General features: G+C 46.5%; 1 protein-coding gene and 1 long non-coding RNA gene across 2 annotated transcripts in view; both read right to left on the reverse strand.

The window, feature by feature from the left end:
- Positions 1-9,891: 9,891 nt before the first annotated feature.
- On the reverse strand, positions 9,892-17,220 carry LOC134934572 (putative nuclease HARBI1). Its single transcript, XM_063929983.1, has 2 exons — positions 16,945-17,220; positions 9,892-10,536 (listed from the first exon to the last, which is right to left on the reverse strand). The coding sequence occupies exons 1-2, from the start codon at positions 17,218-17,220 to the stop codon at positions 9,892-9,894; spliced, it is 921 nt and encodes a 306-aa protein (XP_063786053.1).
- A 1,870-nt stretch (positions 17,221-19,090) lies between these two features.
- Positions 19,091-22,380, reverse strand: part of LOC134932295 (uncharacterized) — a 63,192-nt gene continuing 59,902 nt past the window's right edge. Inside the window, exon 3 of the long non-coding RNA XR_010179299.1 lies at positions 19,091-21,346. This is a non-coding gene — a long non-coding RNA (uncharacterized LOC134932295). The remainder of the gene's footprint in view (positions 21,347-22,380) is intronic.

Here is a 22,380-nt window from a genome sequence, read left to right on the forward strand (position 1 = left end):
TCTGACAAGTCGGGAATTCCCGACTCGTCGGAAAACACATGGATCGCCGGAATAGGCGCCGATCCACGTGCTTTTGTCGGAAACTGGGCCAAACCCAACAGGTTTTGGCCCCCTTTCCGACAATCTCAATCCGACTTTTAAAAAAGTCAAATTGAGCAGGGTGTCCCCCCGGCCAGGCTCCTTACTCCCGGCAGCGCCTCCCCCGGCCGCCGCAGACATGTCCCCCGCCACCAGCTGCTGCAGTCCTGCTCCCCCCTGCCGTCGCAGTCAGCTCCCCACGCCGCTGTCAGCGCATGGGGGGATAGGTGCCATCTGGGGGGTCCCCCCGCTACTTGATGAAGGGCAGCTGCTCCGGGCCTGGGGAGGAAGAGCTGTGCTGCTGCTGACCACGGCGCACGGTGCCAGGGTCAGCAGCAGCACGGAAGATGTGGACACCCGGCCGGCGGGGATTGGAGCAGCAGCGGGGATCGGGTGAGCAGCAGCAGTGGCCAAATCCGACAGTCGGATTTGGGAGCATATTGAATAAGTCATTGTCGTATCCTTTCCGACAATGCTTGTCGGAAAGGATTTGATACTTATTGAATATACCCCATAGTCAGAATCGGTGCTTCTGGGCTCTGGTGGAGTTCAAGGAAAATTGCATAGTCAAAATCGGGCATAGCAAGGATCTCACCTTGTGTATGCACCTTAAGGTAACCTATATGGTTTCAGGACTATAACAACAACAACTGGGACTTAATTTCTTTATTCATCCCAGATTATAATTACAAAAGTCATGTAGATACAGCTACTTGATTGATTCTGCTCTATTAAAGAAGAAACTTTTAATATTTTATTAGTATATTTCTTATATGTGTTTAATAATTTACATTTAATCAAGTGTGTGTATTTTGTAAGCATCAGCTATTTATAAGAGTTAAACAATCTTAAATAATTATAATAAAAAAAATTGTAATCCCACTCCATTTATGAGGATTGAAATAATACACACTCATTGCGCTGTTTAGTATTTTATTATTTTTTCTATTTGGATATTTACCAGGCACTACCTGGATTTTCGACAGCTAAGAAGGTGTATTTGAAGAGACATACATATATAAACATCAGTTTGAGGGCTTTGGATTTATGTATACACATTTAAAATTTGACTCTGTGTAGCGCTGTTTCCATTCCATGTTTCACTTATTTGTACCTAGCAGGTGCACAGGTGCATTCATTACTATTTACAAAACACGATCCACAGGTGTTCGCCTGCGACATGTCAGATACATGTTTAGATACAAATTAGAAATCCAGATACAAATGACAAATATATGATAATATGCAGAAGTATGGAAATAAGAACACAATAGCAGGTTGTCTCCTTCCCTGTGGAGACATATATGATAGAGTGGAAGAATTATATCCAATCACATTTACTACCCAATTGAATAATAATAATAACTACAATTAATAAATACCTAAAAAATAAATGAATGTAAGATTGACGGTCATAATTTCTGAATATGGAAAATTCATAGCATAATCAAGATGTAATAATGAATTAATTTAATCATGATTTATTTCAGGAATATACACATTTATATTAACATTATGATGAATGTAAATAAGTCAGATCATTTTTTAGAAATGGTTTAATAAATAGCTAAGAGTGATATGGTTCTAACATATTTCCACTGGTTAATGCAATTTCAAATTCATGACAACCAATGAAAATAGAGGGAGTGGTATATAAACCTGTCAGGAATGGCAATCAGGTTGATGCCCTGACAAAGCAGCCTCTGTGAAACGTGCGTTGGCGTTTCTCAGAGACGGCTGCAAGCTGTAACTTTACTGCTGTTATTCTATTGGAAAGATTATGTCTAATTTAAATGCTCTCATATAGTCTGACTGATCCTGACAGACTGAGTGATGGACAGGGTAGTGAAAGTGCACGGTGATTAACTACCCGACACTCGGTGGCAGGATCGGGTGCAGGGAAGTGCAGGCTGAGAGAGTCAGTCGGCTGTACGCGGCGGTTATCCGGAGCCGCTGCACGCGGCTTGAACCATTAACAATATAATTACTGCACAAGCGTCAGTTTGGCTATAGACAAATGTGACACACGTACCACACAATAATAATATTTAAGTGCTATAATTTAAAATACAAGGCATAACCCAGGCGCTGTTTATTTAGTGGAACACTTGGATAAGAGATAGAGAATCCATTTGGCAGTTGCAAACTATATTTCTCTGACGTCCTAGTGGATGCTGGGAACTCCGTAAGGACCATGGGGAATAGACGGGCTCCGCAGGAGACTGGGCACTCTAAAAGAAAGATTAGGTACTATCTGGTGTGCACTGGCTCCTCCCTCTATGCCCCTCCTCCAGACCTCAGTTAGAATCTGTGCCCGGCCAAAGCTGGGTGCTCCTAGTGGGCTCTCCTGAGCTTGCTAGAAAAGAAAGTATTTGTTAGGTTTTTTATTTTCAGTGAGATCTGCTGGCAACAGACTCACTGCTACGTGGGACTGAGGGGAGAGAAGCAAACCTACCTGCTTGCAGCTAGCTTGTGCTTCTTAGGCTACTGGACACCATTAGATCCAGAGGGTTCCAACACAGGGCCTGACCTCGATCGTCCGTTCCCGGAGCCGCGCCTCCGTCCACCTTGCAGAGCCAGAAGACAGAAGAGAAGCGATTAAATCGGCGGCAGAAGACTCCTGTCTTCATTAAGGTAGCGCACAGCACCGCAGCTGTGCGCCATTGCTCCCACAGCACACCACACACTCCGGTCACTGTAGGGTGCAGGGCGCTGGGGGGGGTGCCCATGGCAGCAATTATAATACCTTTTGGCACTTAAAATACACATAATACAGTCTGAAAACTGTATATGTGTAAAAAAAACCCGCCATTAAGTTACATAAAATGCGGGACAGAAGCCCGCCACTGAGGGGGCGGGGCCTTCTTCCTCAGCACACCAGCGCCATTTTCCCTTCACAGCTCCGCTGGAAGCAGCTCCCCAGGCTCTCCCCTGCAGTATCCTGATACAAGAAGGGTAAAAAAGAGAGGGGGGGCACATAAATTTAGGCGCAAATAAGATATTTAAGCAGCTATTGGGTAAATCACTTTTTATAGTGTAAATCCCTGTGTTATATAGCGCTGTGGTGTGTGCTGGCATATTCTCTCTCTGTCTCCCCAAAGGACTTTGTGGGGTCCTGTCCTCAGTCTGAGCATTCCCTGTGTGTGTGCGGTGTGTCGGTACGGCTGTGTCGACATGTTTGATGAGGAGGGTTACGTGGAAGCGGAGCAGGGGCAGATAAGTGTGGTGTCGCCCCCGACGGGGCCGACACCTGATTGGATGGATATGTGGAAGGTCTTAACCGACAGTGTCAACTCCTTACATAAAAGGTTCGATGACGCAGCAGCCTTGGGACAGCCGGGGTCTCAGCCCGCGCCTGCCCAGGTGACTCAGAAGCCGTCAGGGGCTCATAAACGCCCGCTAGCTCAGATGGTAGACACAGATGTCGACACGGAGTCTGACTCCAGTGTAGATGAGGATGAGACAAATGTACAGTCTACAAAAGCCATCCGATGCATGATTACTGCAATGAAAGATGTATTGCACATTTCTGATATTAACCCGGTTACCACCAAGAGGGGTATCATGTTTGGGGAGAAAAAGCAGCCAGTGACTTTTCCCCCATCTGATGAATTAAATGATTTGTGTGAAGAAGCGTGGAGTTCCCCTGATAAGAAACTAGTGATTTCTAAGAGGTTACTGTTGGCGTACCCTTTCCCGCCAACGGATAGGTTACGTTGGGAAACATCCCCTAGGGTGGACAAGGCGCTAACACGCTTATCTAAAAGGGTGGCACTGCCGTCTCAGGATAAGGCCGCCCTAAAGGAGCCTGCGGATAGAAAGCAGGAAGCTATCCTGAAGTCTGTGTATACACACTCTGGTACTCTACTGAGACCTGCTATTACTTCAGCCTGGATGTGTAGTGCTGCAGCAGCATGGACTGATACCCTGTCAGACAACATTGATTCCCTTGACAGGGATACTGTTTTGCCAACCATCGAACATATAAAAGACGTCGTCTTATATATGCGGGATGCCCAGAGGGACATTTGCCTGCTGGCATCTAGAATTAATGCAATGTCCATTTCTGCCAGGAGAGTATTATGGACTCGGCAGTGGACAGGTGATGCTGATTCTAAAAAACACATGGAGGGGGATACAAGCTGGAGTTCGAGGCGACTCCCCCTCGCCGTTACCTCAAATCATCCTTGCCAGCTGCTCCCAGGGAAAGAGAGGTAGTACTGGCGGCAATTCACAAGCTGTACCTCCAGCAGGTGATAATCAAGGTCCCCCTCATTCAACAGGGCAGGGGTTACTATTCCACAATGTTTGTGGTACCGAAACCGGACGGTTCGGTAAGACCCATTCTGAATTTAATTTAAAATCCTTGAACACTTATATAAAGAAGTTCAAGTTCAAAATGGAATCGCTCAAGGCGGTTATTGCAAGCCTGGAAGTGGGGGATTTTATGGTGTCGCTGGACATCAAGGATGCTTACTTGCATGTCCCCATTTACCCACCTCACCAGGAATACCTCAGGTTTGTGGTACAGGACTGTCATTACCAATTCCAGACGTTGCCGTTTGGTCTCTCCGCGGCACCGAGAATATTTACCAAGGTAATGGCCGAAATGATGATACTCCTTCGGAAGAAGGGAGTTATAATTATCCCGTACTTGGACGATCTCCTCATAAAGGCGAGGTCCAGAGAGCAGTTATTGGTCAGCGTAGCACTCTCTCAGGAAGTGTTGCAACAGCATGGCTGGATTCTGAATATCCCAAAGTCGCAGTTGATTCCTGCGACGCGTCTGCTTTTCCTGGGCATGATTCTGGACACAGAACAGAAGAAGGTGTTTCTCCCGGTGGAGAAGGCCCAGGAATTGTCATCTCTGGTCAGGGACCTCCTGAAACCAAAACAGGTGTCGGTGCATCACTGCACGCGAGTCCTGGGAAAGATGGTGGCTTCTTACGAAGCAATTCCCTTCGGCAGGTTCCATGCAAGGATCTTTCAGTGGGATCTGTTGGACAAATGGTCCGGATCGCATCTTCAGATGCATCGGTTGATCACCCTGTCCCCAAGGGCCAGGGTGTCTCTGCTGTGGTGGCTGCAGAGTGCTCATCTTCTCGAGGGCCGCAGGTTCGGCATACAGGACTGGGTCCTGGTGACCACGGATGCAAGCCTCCGAGGATGGGGGGCAGTCACTCAGGGAAGAAACTTCCAAGGACAGTGGTCAAGTCTGGAGACTTCACTACACATAAATATACTGGAACTAAGGACCATTTACAACGCCCTGAGTCAAGCAGAGCCCCTGCTTCAAAACCACCCAGTACTGATTCAGTCAGACAACATCCCGGCGGTCGCCCATGATGGCGTCCCGCCTCAACAAAAAGCTAAAAAAATATTGCGCCAGGTCAAGGGACCCTCAGGTGATAGCTGTGGACGCACTAGTGACACCGTGGGTGTACCAGTCGGTTTATGTGTTCCCTCTTCTTCCTCTCATACCCAAGGTACTGAGGATAGTAAGAAAGAGAGGAGTAAGAACTATACTCATCGTTCCGGATTGGCCAAGAAGAACTTGGTACCCAGAACTACAAGAAATGATCTCAGAGGACCCATGGCCTCTGCCTCTCAGACAGGACCTGTTACAGCAGGGGCCCTGTCTGTTCCAATACTTACCGCGGCTGCGTTTGACGGCATGGCGGTTGAACGCTGGATCCTAACGGAAAAGGGCATTCCAGATGAAGTGATTCCTACGCTGATAAAAGCTAGGAAGGATGTGACAGCAAAGCATTATCACCGCATATGGCGGAAATATGTCGCTTGGTGTGAGGCCAGGAAGGCCCCAACAGAGGAATTCCAGCTGGGTCGATTTCTGCACTTCCTAGTCAGGGGTGACTATGGGCCTAAAATTGGGGTCCATAAAGGTCCAGATTTCGGCCCTATCTATTTTCTTTCAAAAAGAACTGGCTTCACTGCCTGAAGTTCAGACGTTTGTAAAGGGAGTGCTGCATATTCAGCCCCCTTTTGTGCCTCCAGTGGCACCTTGGGATCTTAACGTTGTGTTGGATTTCCTGAAATCACACTGGTTTGAGCCACTTAGGACCGTGGAGCTAAAGTATCTCACGTGGAAGGTGGTCATGCTGTTGGCCTTAGCTTCAGCTAGGCGTGTGTCAGAATTGGCGGCTTTGTCATGTAAAAGCCCGTATCTGATCTTCCATATGGACAGGGCAGAATTGAGGACTCGTCCCCAATTTCTCCCAAAGGTGGTATCAGCGTTTCATTTGAACCAACCTATTGTGGTGCCTGCGGCTACTCGGGACTTGGAGGATTCAAAGTTGCTGGACGTAGTCCGGGCTTTAAAATTTATGTTTCCAGGATGGCTGGAGTCAGGAAAACTGACTCGCTATTTATCCTGCATGCACCCAACAAGCTGGGTGCTCCTGCTTCAAAGCACACTATTGCTCGCTGGATCTGTTGCACGATTCAGCTGGCACATTCTGCGGCTGGACTGCCGCATCCTAAATCAGTGAAAGCCCATTCCACAAGGAAGGTGGGCTCTTCTTGGGCGGCTGCCCCGAGGGGTCTCGGCTTTACAGCTTTGCCGAGCTGCTACTTGGTCGGGTTCAAACACATTTGCTAAATTCTACAAGTTTGATACCCTGGCTGAGGAAGACCTTGAGTTTGCTCATTCGGTGCTGCAGAGTCATCCGCACACTCTCCCGCCCGTTTGGAAGCTTTGGTATAATCCCCATGGTCCTTACGGAGTTCCCAGCATCCACTAGGACGTCAGAGAAAATAAGAATTTACTCACCGGTAATTCTATTTCTCGTAGTCCGTAGTGGATGCTGGGCGCCCGTCCCAAGTGCGGACTCTCTGCAATACATGTATATAGTTATTGCTTCACTAAAGGGTTATTGTTATGAGCCATCCGTAAAAGGAGGCTCAGTTGCTGTTCATACTGTTAACTGGGTAAGGTTATCACAAGTTGTACAGTGTGATTGGTGTGGCTGGTATGAGTCTTACCCTGGATTCCAAATCCTTTCCTTGTTGTGTCAGCTCTTCCGGGCACAGTTTCCCTAACTGAGGTCTGGAGGAGGGGCATAGAGGGAGGAGCCAGTGCACACCAGATAGTACCTAATCTTTCTTTTATAGTGCCCAGTCTCCTGCGGAGCCCGTCTATTCCCCATGGTCCTTACGGAGTTCCCAGCATCCACTACGGACTACGAGAAATAGAATTACCGGTGAGTAAATTCTTATTATGATATACACACTCCTGGATACACACTGTTACTATCAATATACTAATCTGTATATGTGGTGGATATATTAGGTGGTGTCACTTGCGGATTGCAGGACACAGATATAACCTATGAAATTGATCGATGAACCACACAGATACATTGAATGAATAAGAGTAACAGTGTGACGATACCACATGTGAAACAAATGTCTATTCTATCCAGTGTTTATTCAATCGCATATATCAAGTGTTTCCGGAAAATCAACTGATCCCTACTATATATAGTAATGCCCAGAATAGTGAGAGTGCTGGGATTATATCCATTCAGCATTAAGCGGTGGGGTCAGTAGCGGGTGCAGGGACGTGCAGGCAAAGATAACTATACGGCCACACACAGCGGGTACTCGGAGCCGCTACATGCGGCTCGAGATATATATAATCACAATCACTGCACCAGCGTTAGTCTAGGTATAAACATATGTGCAATATACTGTATATACCTTATGATAACAGTGTAGTGCGTTGTGACTGATAATAAATAGCCTGGTGCAGAAAATATAGCCCAGCATCCAGGTTAATTTTATTGATAACATTGCTGATATTTGGAGCAAATATAATAAACACACAATCTGATCTATTGATTGCTACCATAATAAGCTATGCAGACATAATGGAGCAATGAATATAACTGTTTAATCACCACTATTGAGAAATAAGTTAATATTAACTTATTTAGTGAATTAACAAAGATACAAATAAGACATATATTTCCATAAATAATAAAGCTTTATTATATATTGAAATAAAAGAAATTACGCATTTTGGATAGCAGCAGGGGCCATTGAGCCTTTATTAGAGGAGGTATCCTCATTACAGCAGCAGCAGTCTCTGTAGAAAATTATTAATTTTAATTTCACATTTTTTGATTCTATTCACCTATACTATTTTTATATTTCATATGGCTGAAGAAAAACCCTTTTTAAGTAAAACAATAAAAGTTATGTATTAAATTATAGTTATTTGAATCTCGGTGCACCCCAAAAAAAGGCTTATTTTCCTTGTGTGTTTGTACTGTATTCTAAATTATGGTTCACATTTTATTATTTTCATGTGGGCCCAAAGTCATTTTCAAACCCCCTTATGGCCATGTGTTTTCTCTGCCACTGTACCCCCATACTGTACCTTATGTTTCAGGGGCCCCAAAGTCATTTAAACCCCCTTATGGCCATGTACTTTCCCCGCCACTGTACCCCCATGCTGTACCTTGTGTTTCAGGGGCCCCAAAGTCATTTAAACCCCCTTATGGCCATGTGTTTTCCCCGCCACTGTATCCCCATGCTGTACCTTGTGTTTCAGGGGCCCCAAAGTAATTTCCACCTCCTTATGGCCATGTGTTTTCCCCGCCAGTGTACTCCCATGCTGTACCTTGTGTTTCAGGGGCCCCAAAGTCATTTCAACCCCTTAATGGCCATGTGTTTTCACCGCCACTGTACCCTCATACTGTACCTTGTGTTCCTGTGTCCCCAAAGTAATTTTAACCCTCAAATGGCCATGTGTTTTCACCGCCACTGTACCCCCATGCTGCACCATGTGTTTCTGTGTGCCCAAAGTCATTTTTAGCCCCTAAAGCCATGTGTTTTCCCTGCCACTGTACCCCACTGCTGCACCATGTATTTCAGGGGCCCCAAAATCATTTCTACCCCCTTATGGCCATGTGTTTTCACCACCACTGACTGTACCCCCATGCTGTTCCATTGATGTTTGTGTAATGAGGAAAGTATTTACTATAAAAAAATCTTTATTTAAAAAAATAATATTATTACAAATTAAACACAATGTAAACAAAAACAATTTAACCATATAAACATTTAACCATATAACCATATTAACATTTAACAATAAATATATTTATCCATATAGCTTAAATAAAACCATTTGTCAAACACTAAATATGTGCACCACTTTTTTATCATTACAGATATGTCTCCAGATAATGACATAGACTTCATCACCGGCCTACTAGAGATGTACTGTGGACATGAATGTCTCTGGAAAGTCAAGGCCAAGAAGTATTCTGATAAAGTGCGCCGGAATGCGGCATTGGAGGAATTAGTGGAGTACTGCAGGCCCTTTGTGTCCACTGCAGACAAAGAATGGGTCAAGAAAAAGATCCAGAACCGTCGCACGGTGTTCCTTAAACAACACAAAAAGATTGAGCAGTCGAAAAAGTCTGGAGCAGGTTCGGCCCAGATTCAGAAAACCTCACTCTGGTACTACAGCATGCTGGAGTTTGTCCTGGACCAGGAGCATACCCGGACAGGTTTCACCTCCCTCCCTCGGACTGCCACACCAGAGCCTGAAGACGGTGAGCTATCTCTGTCGGCATCTGTAAGTATATTTTTTTAAATACGTTTTTAAGTTTATCAAAGTTCCACCAACAGTCCAACACAGTACACTAATTAAATGTGGGCCTCCTGCCAATCGACTGCACCCACCTCGTTAAAATAGGCCAGGTACTCGTCCCTGACCTGTTTTGCCCGTAGATTCACCATAGAATGGATTGGAGGTGGTTCCACAGGGGCAAACGGTGAAGTCTACTCTGGGTGTTCAGGGTCTGGGTCTCCTGACACTCCTCTGGGCTGTGTCCTATGCTGGGTGGTTTTGCTGCGCAAATAGTTATGCAGAATACAGTACGCAGACACCACCCAATCAATCTTCTCCACCTGCAAATTGCTAGCCATAAGGAATATGCGGAAGCGGCTAGACAGGATCCCAAAAGTGTTCTCTACAATTCGTCGTGCCCGGGAAAGCCTAAAATTGTAGATGCGCTTCTCCCTTATAAGCTGCCTTTGGTACGGCTTCATAACGCTCTCGTGAAGTGTGAATGCCTCATCAGCCATGAAACCAAAATTGAGGCCGTGCTGGGTTTGCTCCCTAGATGGCAAGTTCAGGGTCTTTGTGGTGAGCCGCTCATAGAAGGTGGTATTCTTCAGCGAGCCACCATCTGATGCATGACCGTTTTTGCCAACGTCAATACATATGAATTTATAGTTGGCATTCACCACTGCCATCAGCACGATGCTGAAATACCCTTTATAACTAAAATAAAAGTAGCCGCTGTTTGCAGGGGGGTTGATGCGGACGTGCTTGCCATCTATCGCTCCACCACAGTTCGGGAAATGCCAGGTGGTGGCAAACTCCTCTGCCACGGGTTGCCATTGAGATGTACTTGCAGGGAGCTATAAAAAAAATAGAAATAAAAAATAAGAAAACATGTATTTAAAGAGTGTTTTTTCTTTACTACAGAATACAAGTGTGGAGATTCCCCCCCAATCCAGACCTGAGCCTCAACCTTTATACGGAGGAATCACAGCCCCAACTTCCTACCCCTGAAACACCTGCTACTCCAGATACCTCGGCATCACCAGCTACTCCGCCACCGGAAAAGAGCCCCCCAAAAAAAGAACACTGCCCAGAAGGGCGAAGACATAATATGTGAGGAGATAAAGGCAAGACTTTTTGGGGATTTAATGGGCTCTACCATGCGCAAACTACCCCGGGTCAAGCAAAGCAGATTGAGAGGCTTTGTCTCAAAATGCTGAACAAAGCACACAAATCTAAACTCCACGATGAGGTCGTACTATTCGACCGCCGTCCTCTCTCTTCCACCCAATCCCATCCTATTCCGCCCACCCAACCCCATCTCATTCCGCCCACCCAACCACAGCCTACTCCCCCACCCACCTGCTTCTCAGCCATGTACTCTGCTATGCTGGAGGCAGAGGTAGGACATGCTCCAGTTTGAAGATTTGGACATGCTCCAGTTTGAAGATTTGTAGGCATATTATAATTTCCAATCAATATGGTGCGGTATAGGCTATATGGTGTTTTGAGCGATTTTTTTTGGTTAGGATACACGCATGCTGTAGGTGCATAATAATGGGGCTGGGACCATTCATTCTGCACTTTACAGCATGTGTGTATTCTCCCAATCCAATCTATGCCCAAAACACCATATAGCCCTCCATTTTAGGAGTGAAAGTACCGCCCCATATTTATTGGAAATGAAAAGTAAAATAATCTATTATTTAAACCTTTTAATTATTTCATTTGATATATTTATTAAATTAGCGCTTGAAAATGGAGAAAGCGACCAACCGGTCGCCAGACATTTTTTGGAGGCCCGTCATACGTTAGCGAGCTTAAGATATTGCATGATAGACCATGTTCCGGTATCTAGGACAGGTGGTGACGGAGGTGCGCTCTTATTGAAAAAAGAAACGGAGTGGATCATTCGGTTAGGAGTGATGTCACCCAAGGGCCTTAATGATAAACTTACGTTAAGTCCTTTATTATAAAACATGGTGGTAAAATCTGTTGTTTAGGTTTAATGACTGGGGCTTAAATCTTGTTAAATTCTGCTAGTGCTATTTAGGGATCCGCATTCTGTATCTGGAGATGTCCACATTCTATCTAAAAATTTCTTAATTAGGCTTACTAGTGATGTATTAAGCCCAAATCATTATTCTAATATAGAAGTAGAATGTGTATTTCTTATAAGTTTCGATTTTATATATGTTTTATTTGTATTACAGCTCGTTTTTTATTTATCACTGGTTGCTATGGAGACTATTTGGGTGGACGTACACTACGTGGATATGTGATGACGTCATCAGACCACGCCGCCACTGGGGAGATCCGAGCTGGATGGCGCACACTCGGTGCGCGACTACGTCACCATCCAGCGCTGTCTACGTGGGTGGAGCCCGCCATGTACAGCGTTGACAATGGGGCGGGACGACGTCACCGGACTGCGCCGCCGACCAGGAGGACTCCCGCGCTAAAGGGCGTTCACTTGATGGAGGGATGCTTAAAAGGTAAAATCATTCAGTGTATGTTTGTAACCTGATGAAAATCGTTAAAGATTGAAACGTTGTTTGCTGACATGGTAGTCGCCTCGTTCTGTTCTTATCCTGAGCCCTGAGTGCCGCACCTCCGCCTGTCTACATTCTTCCATATAGTGAGGGCCAGTGCCAGATTAAGGTCCACGTGGGCCTGGAGCTGAAATTTAGGAAGGGCCTACTATGTGCCGTCACAGGTAGTGTGATCAGCGCCGTAGAGAAATTCTTCCAGGAAGGCAGGGGTGTGTGGTGACATACTATATCACTGCACTACCTCCCCACACTACATCAATATTTCTACCTCCCCAAACTACTTCCCACAGTACATCACTATGCTACCTACTCACACTACATCTCCACACTATGCCTCCCCACACTACATCACTATGCCATCTCCCCACCGTATATCACTATGCTACCTCACCACACTACATCTCCACACTATACCTCCCCACACTACATCACTATGCTACCTCCCCACCGTATATCACTATGCTACCTCACCACACTACATCTCCACACTATACCTCACCACACTACATCTCCACACTATACCTCCCCACACTACATCACTATGCTACCTCCCCACCGTATATCACTATGCTACCTCACCACACTATACCTCCCCACACTACATCACTATGCTACCTCCCCACCGTATATCACTATGCTACCTCACCACACTACATCTCCACACTATACCTCCCCACACTACATCTCCACACTACATCACTATGCTACCTCCCCACCGTATATCACTATGCTACCTCACCACACTACATCTCCACACTATACCTCCCCACACTACATCACTATGCTACCTCCCCACCGTATATCACTGTTACCTCACCACACTATACCTCCCCACACTACATCACTATGCTACCGCCCCACCGTATATCACTATGCTACATCACCACACTAACTCCCAACACTACATCCCTGCCGTATATCACTATGCTACCTCCCCATACTACCGCCCCACACTACATCCCTGCCGTATATCAATATACTACCTCCCCACACTACATCCCTGCCGTATATCACTGTTCTACCTCCCCACACTACATCCCTGCCGTATATCAATATACTAACTCCCCACACTACATCCCTAACATATATCACTGTGCTACCTCCACACACTACATCCCTGCCGTATATCAATACGCTACTTTCCCACACTACATCCCTGCCATATATCACTACGCTACTTCCCCACACTACATCCCTGCCGTATATCACTACGCTAGCTCCCCACACTACATCCCTGCGGTATATCACTATGCTACCTCCCCACACTACATCCCTGCTGTATATTACTACGCTACTTCCGTACACTACATCCCTGCAGTATATCACTATGCTATCTCCCCAAACTACATCCCTGATGTGTATCACTGTTCTACCTCCCCACACTACATCCCTGCCGTATATCAATACGCTACTTCCCCACATTACATCCCGCCATATATCACTACGCTACTTCCCCATACTACATCCCTGCCATATATCAGTACGCTACTTCCCCACACTACATCTCTGCCGTATATCACTACGCTACTTCCCCACACTACATCCCTGCAGCATATCACTATGTTGCCTCCCCACACTACATCCTTGCCATATATCACTACACTACTTCCCCACACTACATCCCTGTGGTACATCACTACACTACCTCCCCACACTACATCCCTGCGGTTTATCACTATGCTACCCCACACTACATCCCTGCAGTATATTACTAAGCTAACTCCCCACACTACATCTCCACACTATTTCACTGGTCGCCAGACTACATTCCCGCACTACATCTACCTCCCCACACCACAAAACTGCACTACCTTCATGGACGGTTTAAGGTTTGTGGGGCCTCTGGGCAACAAACCTGTGGGGCACTTATCAATAAAAGAAAAGGGGGAACATGCAAGGCTGCAATGCTTGCCTCCAGTGCGGGGTTGGCTGGGATCAAGGTCGAGGAGTGCCGTCATCCGCCTTCCGGCAGGGGATGCCTCCAACAGGGTGTGCCAGGGTTGAGGGAGTGACTGACATCCTCCTTCTGACAGTGGCTGCCTGAGCAGTAAGCTGTACTGTAAAGTGGACACTGGGCCAGAAGGTACCTCTGGGGCGAGTCAGCCCGGGTATATCGGGAGTTTGCGGGAGTGCCGCTGCTACACTGTATTAGGTCAGTGCAGGGAGCCATCTCACTGCACAGGTGGCCTTCTCTGGGTTCAGGTAATGTCACTGCAGCAGCAGCGAGCATACTGCCGTGTGCTGTTGTGGAGATACAGTGGTCACTGGCAGGGCCGGATTAAGCCTTTGGGGGGCACCTAAGAGAGGGGGCCCTCATATCAACACTGCCCCCCTGGTATTGCAGTGCCCCTATACACACATTATGCCACACCATAGTACTTAAACCAATAATTTATTGTTATACATATGTGTCTGCCAGGGCCGGCTCCAGGCCTATTAGCACCCTGAGCGAAAACATGTAAAAGCGCGCCCCCCCCCCCCCATGCGCGCGCCGAAGGCGCGCGCGCCCCAGGAAAAGTGGGCGTGGCCTCTTGGAAAGTGGGCATGGCCTCATAACTTCATATTATTAGACTTTAAATAAATATGTTTTCACACCCCCTCTACGCACACAATTAGCAGCCTTACACATAACAGCCACAGTAGGGTTCCTTACACACAATGTCTCCAGTATAGTGCCAGATAGACATGATATGCCCCCCAGCAGTGGCAGCTACACACAATATGCCCCCCTAGCAGTGCCAGTTACACGATGGTGTTCACTTTTTAGGGCAGGGAGGGCACATTTTTAAGTTAGGAGGGCAAAATGACGTACATACTGTAATGCTTGGTGCTCATCTACCTACATGGCAAACTATGGACAGTGCGCGCCGAAGGCGCGCAGCAAAAATTTAGGGGTGTTGCTTCGTGGGGAAGGTGCGTGGCCACATAATAGTGGCAATTCGCATTACACAACACAGTAGTACAGTTAATACAAACTGCACCAGGTAGAACCTCCTAGACACTTTGCGCCAGGCAGAGCACGTTAGACACTTTGCGCCAGGCAGAGCACGTTAGACACTTTGCGCCAGGCAGAGCACGTTAGACACTTTGCGCCAGGCAGAGCACGTTAGACACTTTGCGCCAGGCAGAGACGCCTAGCGGGAACACTATAGGATATGCTCCCCAGCCGTGCCAGCTACACATGACATGCCCCCCAGCAATGCCAGATACATAAATGGCCACACAGTGCCATCCATAAATGCCCCCAGTGCCAGATAAATGTCCCCACAGTGCCAGCCATAAATGCCCCCACAGTGCCAGCCATAAATGCCCCCACAGTGCCAGCCATAAATGCCCCCAGTGCCAGATAAATGCCCCCAGTGCCAGATAAATGTCCCCACAGTGCCAGCCATAAATGCCCCCACAGTGCCAGCCATAAATGTCCCCACAGTGCCAGATAAATGTCCCCACAGTGCCAGATAAATGTCCCCACAGTGCCAGCCATTAATGCCCCCACAGTGCCAGCCATAAATGCCCCCACAGTGCCAGCCATAAATGCCCCCACAGCACCATCCATCCTTAAATGATTCACCTCCCCCCCCATACCTGCGGCGTTGGAGGGGGAGTCCTGCTGTCCGGGTCCAGGTCCAGGTCCGGGTCTGGGTCCGGGTGCGGGCGGCCGGGTGCGGGGGAGGGCGGCCAGCCTGGAAGCGTCCAAGGCGCTTGTGTGCGCTGCGCGGCGCCGGCGTCTGACGTTAGATACCGGCGCCGCTCGCACACAAGCGCCTGCAGTCACCAGGGCCGGCTTCATGTTCGAATATGGCGGCGCCAGCGCGCGGCGCCCATTAAGGGTGGTGCCTTGCGCGGCCGCTCTATTCGAACATGCCTAGAGCCGGCCCTGGTGTCTGCCCTGCAGTGCAGACTTTACTTACAGATCAGCTGCAGTGGTCTCTGAGGCTTCTGTATGGAGAAGTTGCACTCTGCAAGGAGACACGTGGCTGACTTCAAGGGGCGGGGCTAGTCAGGCCTGTGGGCGGAGCTTCGGGTTACCCGTGCGAGGGGGGGTCCATGCTTTATGTGAATGGAATGATGGAATGGTGCACCCAGGTAAAGCTTTGGATACCACTGGAGCAGAGTTTTTGGCAGTCTGAGCAAGTACAGCTTCGTTCAGGCTGCCGAGGGGGCGGGGCTTATCGCGGTCGGGGGCGGGGCTTAGCAAATCCCGGGGGTTTGAGCTTCCTGCAAGAGGCAACACAGCGGGAGAGTGCACTGCTGCTGGTGGTCTGAAGGGAATAGGAGGAGCCTTGGCCGGGAGGGAGGAGGGACAGGGAGGCATTTGCTTTCGAGTGATGACAGGAGAAAAGTTTTTTTCTCCTGTCAGCACTGCACTGCAGGGAACTCTGTGGGCCTATTTTCAATGGGGGGCTTGGAGCTGCAGCTCCATCCGCCCCATTGTTAATCCGGCCCTGGTGAGGGCACCGGGTCAAGGTAACTGTTATATGGGAGTGCCGGACAGCATATCCAAATTGTGATATGTAGTTTTTTTATATTTTTATGTGCCGTGTTGGCAACTAATTGCATAAAGTTCTATGTGCCATGTTGGCAAATAATTGCATAAATTTGCACAGTTGGTTAAAAAAAACAAAAAACACTTTTTTCCTATAAACAGTTTAAAAGTAACTAAACAGGTGTGGTGTGTATTTTATTTACCTTTAAATACTGGTCCTACAGCACCTTCACAATGGCCTTGCAGGTGTCAGGGATTATCCGACCCAAAGCCTGGTGGGAGATGAAGGTCCCGAACTTCAGGTCCTCCAACGCTGTGGCCAGGAACCTCAGCGTAGCAGTCAGCCTCTCCTCAGCAGGGATGGCCCTCCGCATCTTGGTGTCTTGCCTCTCGATGTAGGGAGTCACAAAGCCCAGCAACTCCTGGAAAGTAGCGTCATCCATTCGCAGGTAGTTCCGATAGTCCTCTGGCTTGTTCTCCCTAATCTCGGTCAGGAGCGACATGTGAGAGAGAGTCCCCCTCTTCAACAGTCACTCCTTGCTCCAAACCCTCTTCCATTTCAGATCCCTGTCACACTTCAGCTTCATATAGCCATAGGCTAACAGAAGTTGATACCTGTAGGAATCCATCACAAAATAGGGTATAGCACTTTGTTGAAACAAGCCAAACAAAGCAAGCACACTAGCAATGTGGAACGCTCGGAAGGTATAAACCAGCCTCCCTTTTCACAGAGCAGCAGTGTGCACATGTCTAAAATGGCTGGTGCTCACAGGCGTGCGCAGCACATTTTATTAGGGGGTGCACCGCCGGAGGGGTGTGTCTAGCACCACCTTTTGGGCGTGTCTAGCACCATCTATTGACGGTCAACGCAATATAAAATATCCACCCTTGTACCAATCCTAATAAAGCAGATACATTGTCAGATGTTGTGGTGTGCACCAAACACCCCTGATGGCACTCACTTCAATTACACTGCGCCTCCTCAGCCTGGTCTGGCTCCCCCTCTCTTTACCCTGCAAGCTGCAGCAGCTTACTTACAAGTCAGTCACTCACTGACACTGACAGTCGCAGGTTAGTACTGCTGCTGCTGGAAAAACGAGTGACGTGTCAATGCTGCTGCCGACCGCCTGCCAGTATTGAATTTGTCTTCCTAAGAGGAACGCTGGCTGCATGCCGCTCCTCATCAGTGGCTGGCGCTGGCATAGCATAGAAGGAGACAGCTGGGCATGTGGCGGGTGGGCATGCGAGCAGCATGACGTAATCACATCACATCACGCTGTTTTTGTACATGGAGGTGAAGCCGGGAGTTTGAAAGCCAGTGGAAGTGGCACCCTTGATTAACCCAGGCTTCTGGTCAGTAATGCAGTCTTGACAGCGTGCAGCGCAGAGGGGACAGTAATCAGTCTGCTCGGCGATCACTGCATCAGGCATGTGAGATCAGGGTGCTAGACATTAGGGGGTGCCTGTGCGCACCAGGCACCCCCCCTGCGCACACCAATGCTGGTGCTATTTATATGCCTATTTGGCCCACCCCCCTAGCACCAATCCAGCCAATCACATATTGTATAGGTGCAGTGTCCACAGGGCTGGCTGCTGCTAGTTAATTTGCCTATGGGTCAGCCCCACTAGCACCCTAATCCAGCCCATCAGATATATCTTATGGTACCTGTGAATGCATTGCGATAAATCACCTGCGATATGTCACCGCGTGACATATCGCAGGCGATATATTGCATGCAAAAAAAGTCAAATTGTACCAAATCATTTTGAATCGTATAGGAAGCTCCCGGGAGGGTTCTTAGGGAAATCACCCCGACTTCAGCCTCTAGACATATCAGTCTATCTAGTGTATGGGGCCCTTTAGTAAAGAACTTTCAGTTGGTAGAGAACCCTGACTGTAACAACCACATGTGGTTTTACAAACATACATACCTGCTGGAATAAAATAACTGAAATTTCTTTGTTTAATAGATTGGAAAATGAACCAGACTGACATTTAAAACTCATACAGAAAGCTCTGCTTTTGCCTCCCAGGTATCCTGAGGCTTATTGGTAGTAACGGCTAAATAGGGCTGATCACATTTCCATTTCAATCTTGTTTGGAGAGAAGATAAAACCTAACAGTAAATCTGGGTAACTTTGTACTTTATTTTTAGTATGCATGTTTAGTATAACACACGCTATGGGAATAATTTATTGTACACAGAGAAAATATGCATATGTATATTGATTCATATGAATAGTATTTTTTTCTATGGTGGACAGCAAGTTGTGGTTGCCAAATTCAGCCTCAATAAGAGGTCGGTTAAAAATAAAACTCTCAATAAAATCCTTAATAAAATTCTCAAAAGCCATGTGTACATTTTTGGTAATCTTTTTTTAATTTTTTTTTGTAATATCTTTATTTTAATCAACAAGAACAACAGACAGAATGTGGTGAGGTAATGCTGGTGAGATTTTTGATCATATATGAAGGATGAGTAATTAGATACTGCCCATGGTCTTCTTGGTTGGCCCCTCATGAAGTGCATCTTCCCCTATCATCTTTGGTTTGTATGCTCTTGGGTAGCTGTCCATCTGGGTAGGATTAGCACATGGGTCAAGCTTCCTTAGAATCTCATTCGTACTGAATAATATTTTAGTTTCATTTTGCCATCATCAATGTTAGAATTTTTCATGTACAGTATTCTGACATGGTGAAGCTTTAAGTATTACAAATGTTCTGGACATGGGATTTGTCCTATTTTTCACACTCCTTACCCCCTCTCTCTCTTCCTGTATCCCTCTCCCTATGCATTGAACATTTTTCAACAAAACATATCTTAGAAAAACAAACAAAAAACAATAAATTAGTATTTCCCCTGCACTTTTTTATCCTCTCCCTGTGGTAAATTACCGCAGATAATTATCTCACTGGGGGTTATCCAATTAGCCTTGATAAGCCAGTGTTGGCCGTGGCTTATTGGGGATTTTGTTTCACCTGACAGATTTTGTTTCACCTATCAGTGTATATAGGACCCTAAAAGTAAATGTTTAGACTACCAGAGAGAGGAGGGTCCTGTTTTTTACATAGGGAAAACTATAATATTTGTGGGGCTGGCACAATGGATTCGGGTCAAGTAAGGACACAACAGAGTTAGAAACTACAGTAGCTAGCAGAAAGCAAACATAGTTGTGGGAAAAGGGAGAGTGGAGACTACAACAAAGAAGACATGGAAAATGTTTCTAGAAATGACCAAGGTCACAATGGACTCTGAACAGGGCCTTGGGCAAGACCATCGGGGGAGGCAGAAGTAAAATACTAAAAGATAGAAGTGGCAGAGGAGAGATGGGGGTCAGGTGCAACTGCTGAGAAGAGGTAGGGAATTGTTGCTCTATGAAAAGGTAGCGAATCCATCTAATGTAATTATAAAGGAAGAAAGTGGGTCCTCTGGACCCGTCACCCACAGTAGGAATCATGCTAAATATTTAAGTGAGCTGGCATGCAATGTGTCACAGTAATAACAGTTAACAGCAATGAGCTCACAACAACTAAAATAATGATGTGAAATTTATTCTATTAATCAGCTGTATTAAAGACCAAGGGTTCAGAAGCTCAATCCTCCTCGTCTGGACCAACCTAAAACAGAAACACACAAAGATATAGACAGAAAGATAAAGAAGGGAGGAGAGAAGGTGAGAGAAAAAATCAGCAAAAAGAAGTAAATATTTTCAAGTCTCGATTAACAAAAAACTGTATGGAGATGGAGGATTCAAATAAGATCAAACTGGAGATTAACGGGTATCAGTTCCAGAGGAAGAGGAAATGCTCCAGAACCACTAGTATCATTAAAACATATCCAATCGGGATTCCCATCTGAGGGGAGATTCATATAAAGTACAAAAAGACACATGGAAGGACAGGACCAGAGGAGGAGTAGAGAAGAAGCTTGGGAGTGGAAGTTGGAGTAAGTTGGAGAAGAAACCCACTTGATCCTGTTCAACATTCCTGGTGAGAGAAGATGGGGTCAAATGGGACTACCCACGATGCTTCATTTTCTAATTGCAAAATAAAGCCTTGGATACAGTTGGGAGATCTGTTCTTAAGCATGCTAGGTGCCAAATCATGAGAGAAGAGGGAGGCTATTCCATGGGTGCCTTAGTTCTAAGGCCTCTATGGGGACAGCCCAAGAGCAGATGCTTAGGGGATGTTTCAGGTAAATGTGTAGAAATATGCCTTCCAGGTAAGCAAAAACTTCTGAGGGTTCAACTGTTTCAGGGATATTCCTGATTAAGACGTTGTTGTAACTTCATCGGTTCTCCAAGTCTTCAACCTGGTCTCGAGACTTGGGTCAGAAAATTCTTGATTCATAACTTCTTTAAATCTACAGATGTCACCAGTTTTCTTTTCAACAGCATCTGTATGGGTACTTATGGAAACAGTTTCTGATTTCAGCTTCTGAACTGCTGTCTTTAATATGGTGCAAAATGTAGCTTTAATTCTCTGGAGAGGAACCAAAAATTAGTCCATGTTAGTAGAGGAGATATTCGAGTGAGGTCTACTTAAGGGTTAGCCTCAGACCCCGGCTCTGGCGGCAGACTTTGCAATGTAGATTTACCTGATTCAGTGTAGAAAAGGAGGAAGCATCTCTGTTGAGACATATTCGATAGAGTCATTGAAAAATGTAGTCAGAAGGCCAAATAACAATGGCATTTGCATGTTGTTCCAAGTAATATTAAAAGGAATAGAAAATATCAGGTATACAGGATGCAATAGGAAAAGTTAATGAAGCAGTCATTTCAAAGACTAGTTAAATGACACATTCTCCACTTTCTCTCTCTAACACTTGATACATCTCTCCATTAGCCACATAGAATCTATAGGCTAATAACAACTATGTTGTGTATTCTTCACTGGACTCTGAAATCCGATTCACTCTGGGATAGGAAACTGAATAATACCAGCCTATCCTATAATTGAGCGAGTATACAGTTTCATAAGCTGCATACTAAGCCGCATGAAATTCTGACTGCCTCATGAAGTTCAGTGTAACAGGGGAAACAGAACTGCTATTAGCATCTGGCAGTCTTATAGGAGATTGTAGAAGTACTGCAAGGGGAGGGTAAGCACTTGCATTGGCTCTGTAAATCATATTGGTAAATTTACTATGGCCCTCATTCCGAGTCGTTCGCTCGGTATTTTTCATCGCATCGCAATGAAAATCCGCTTAGTACGCATGCGCAATATTCGCACTGCGACTGCGCCAAGTAATTTAACAATGAAGATAGTATTTTTACTCACGGCTTTTTCATCGCTCCGGCGATCGTAATGTGATTGACAGGAAATGGGTGTTACTGGGCGGAAACACGGCGTTTTATGGGCGTGTGGTTGAAAACGCTACCGTTTCCGGAAAAAACGCAGGAGTGGCTGGAGAAACGGGGGAGTGTCTGAGCGAACGCTGGGTGTGTTTGTGACGTCAAACCAGGAACGACAAGCACTGAACTGATCGCACAGGCAGAGTAAGGTTGAAGTTACTCAGAAACTGCAAAGTAGTTTGTAATCGCAATATTGCGATTACATCGGTCGCAATTTTAAGAAGCTAAGATACACTCCCAGTAGGCGTAGGCTTAGCGTGTGTAACTCTGCTAAATTCGCCTTGCGACCGATCAACTCGGAATGAGGG

This window comes from Pseudophryne corroboree, chromosome 6 (genome assembly GCF_028390025.1).
Source record: "Pseudophryne corroboree isolate aPseCor3 chromosome 6, aPseCor3.hap2, whole genome shotgun sequence".
In the NCBI taxonomy this organism is placed as follows: domain Eukaryota; kingdom Metazoa; phylum Chordata; class Amphibia; order Anura; family Myobatrachidae; genus Pseudophryne; species Pseudophryne corroboree.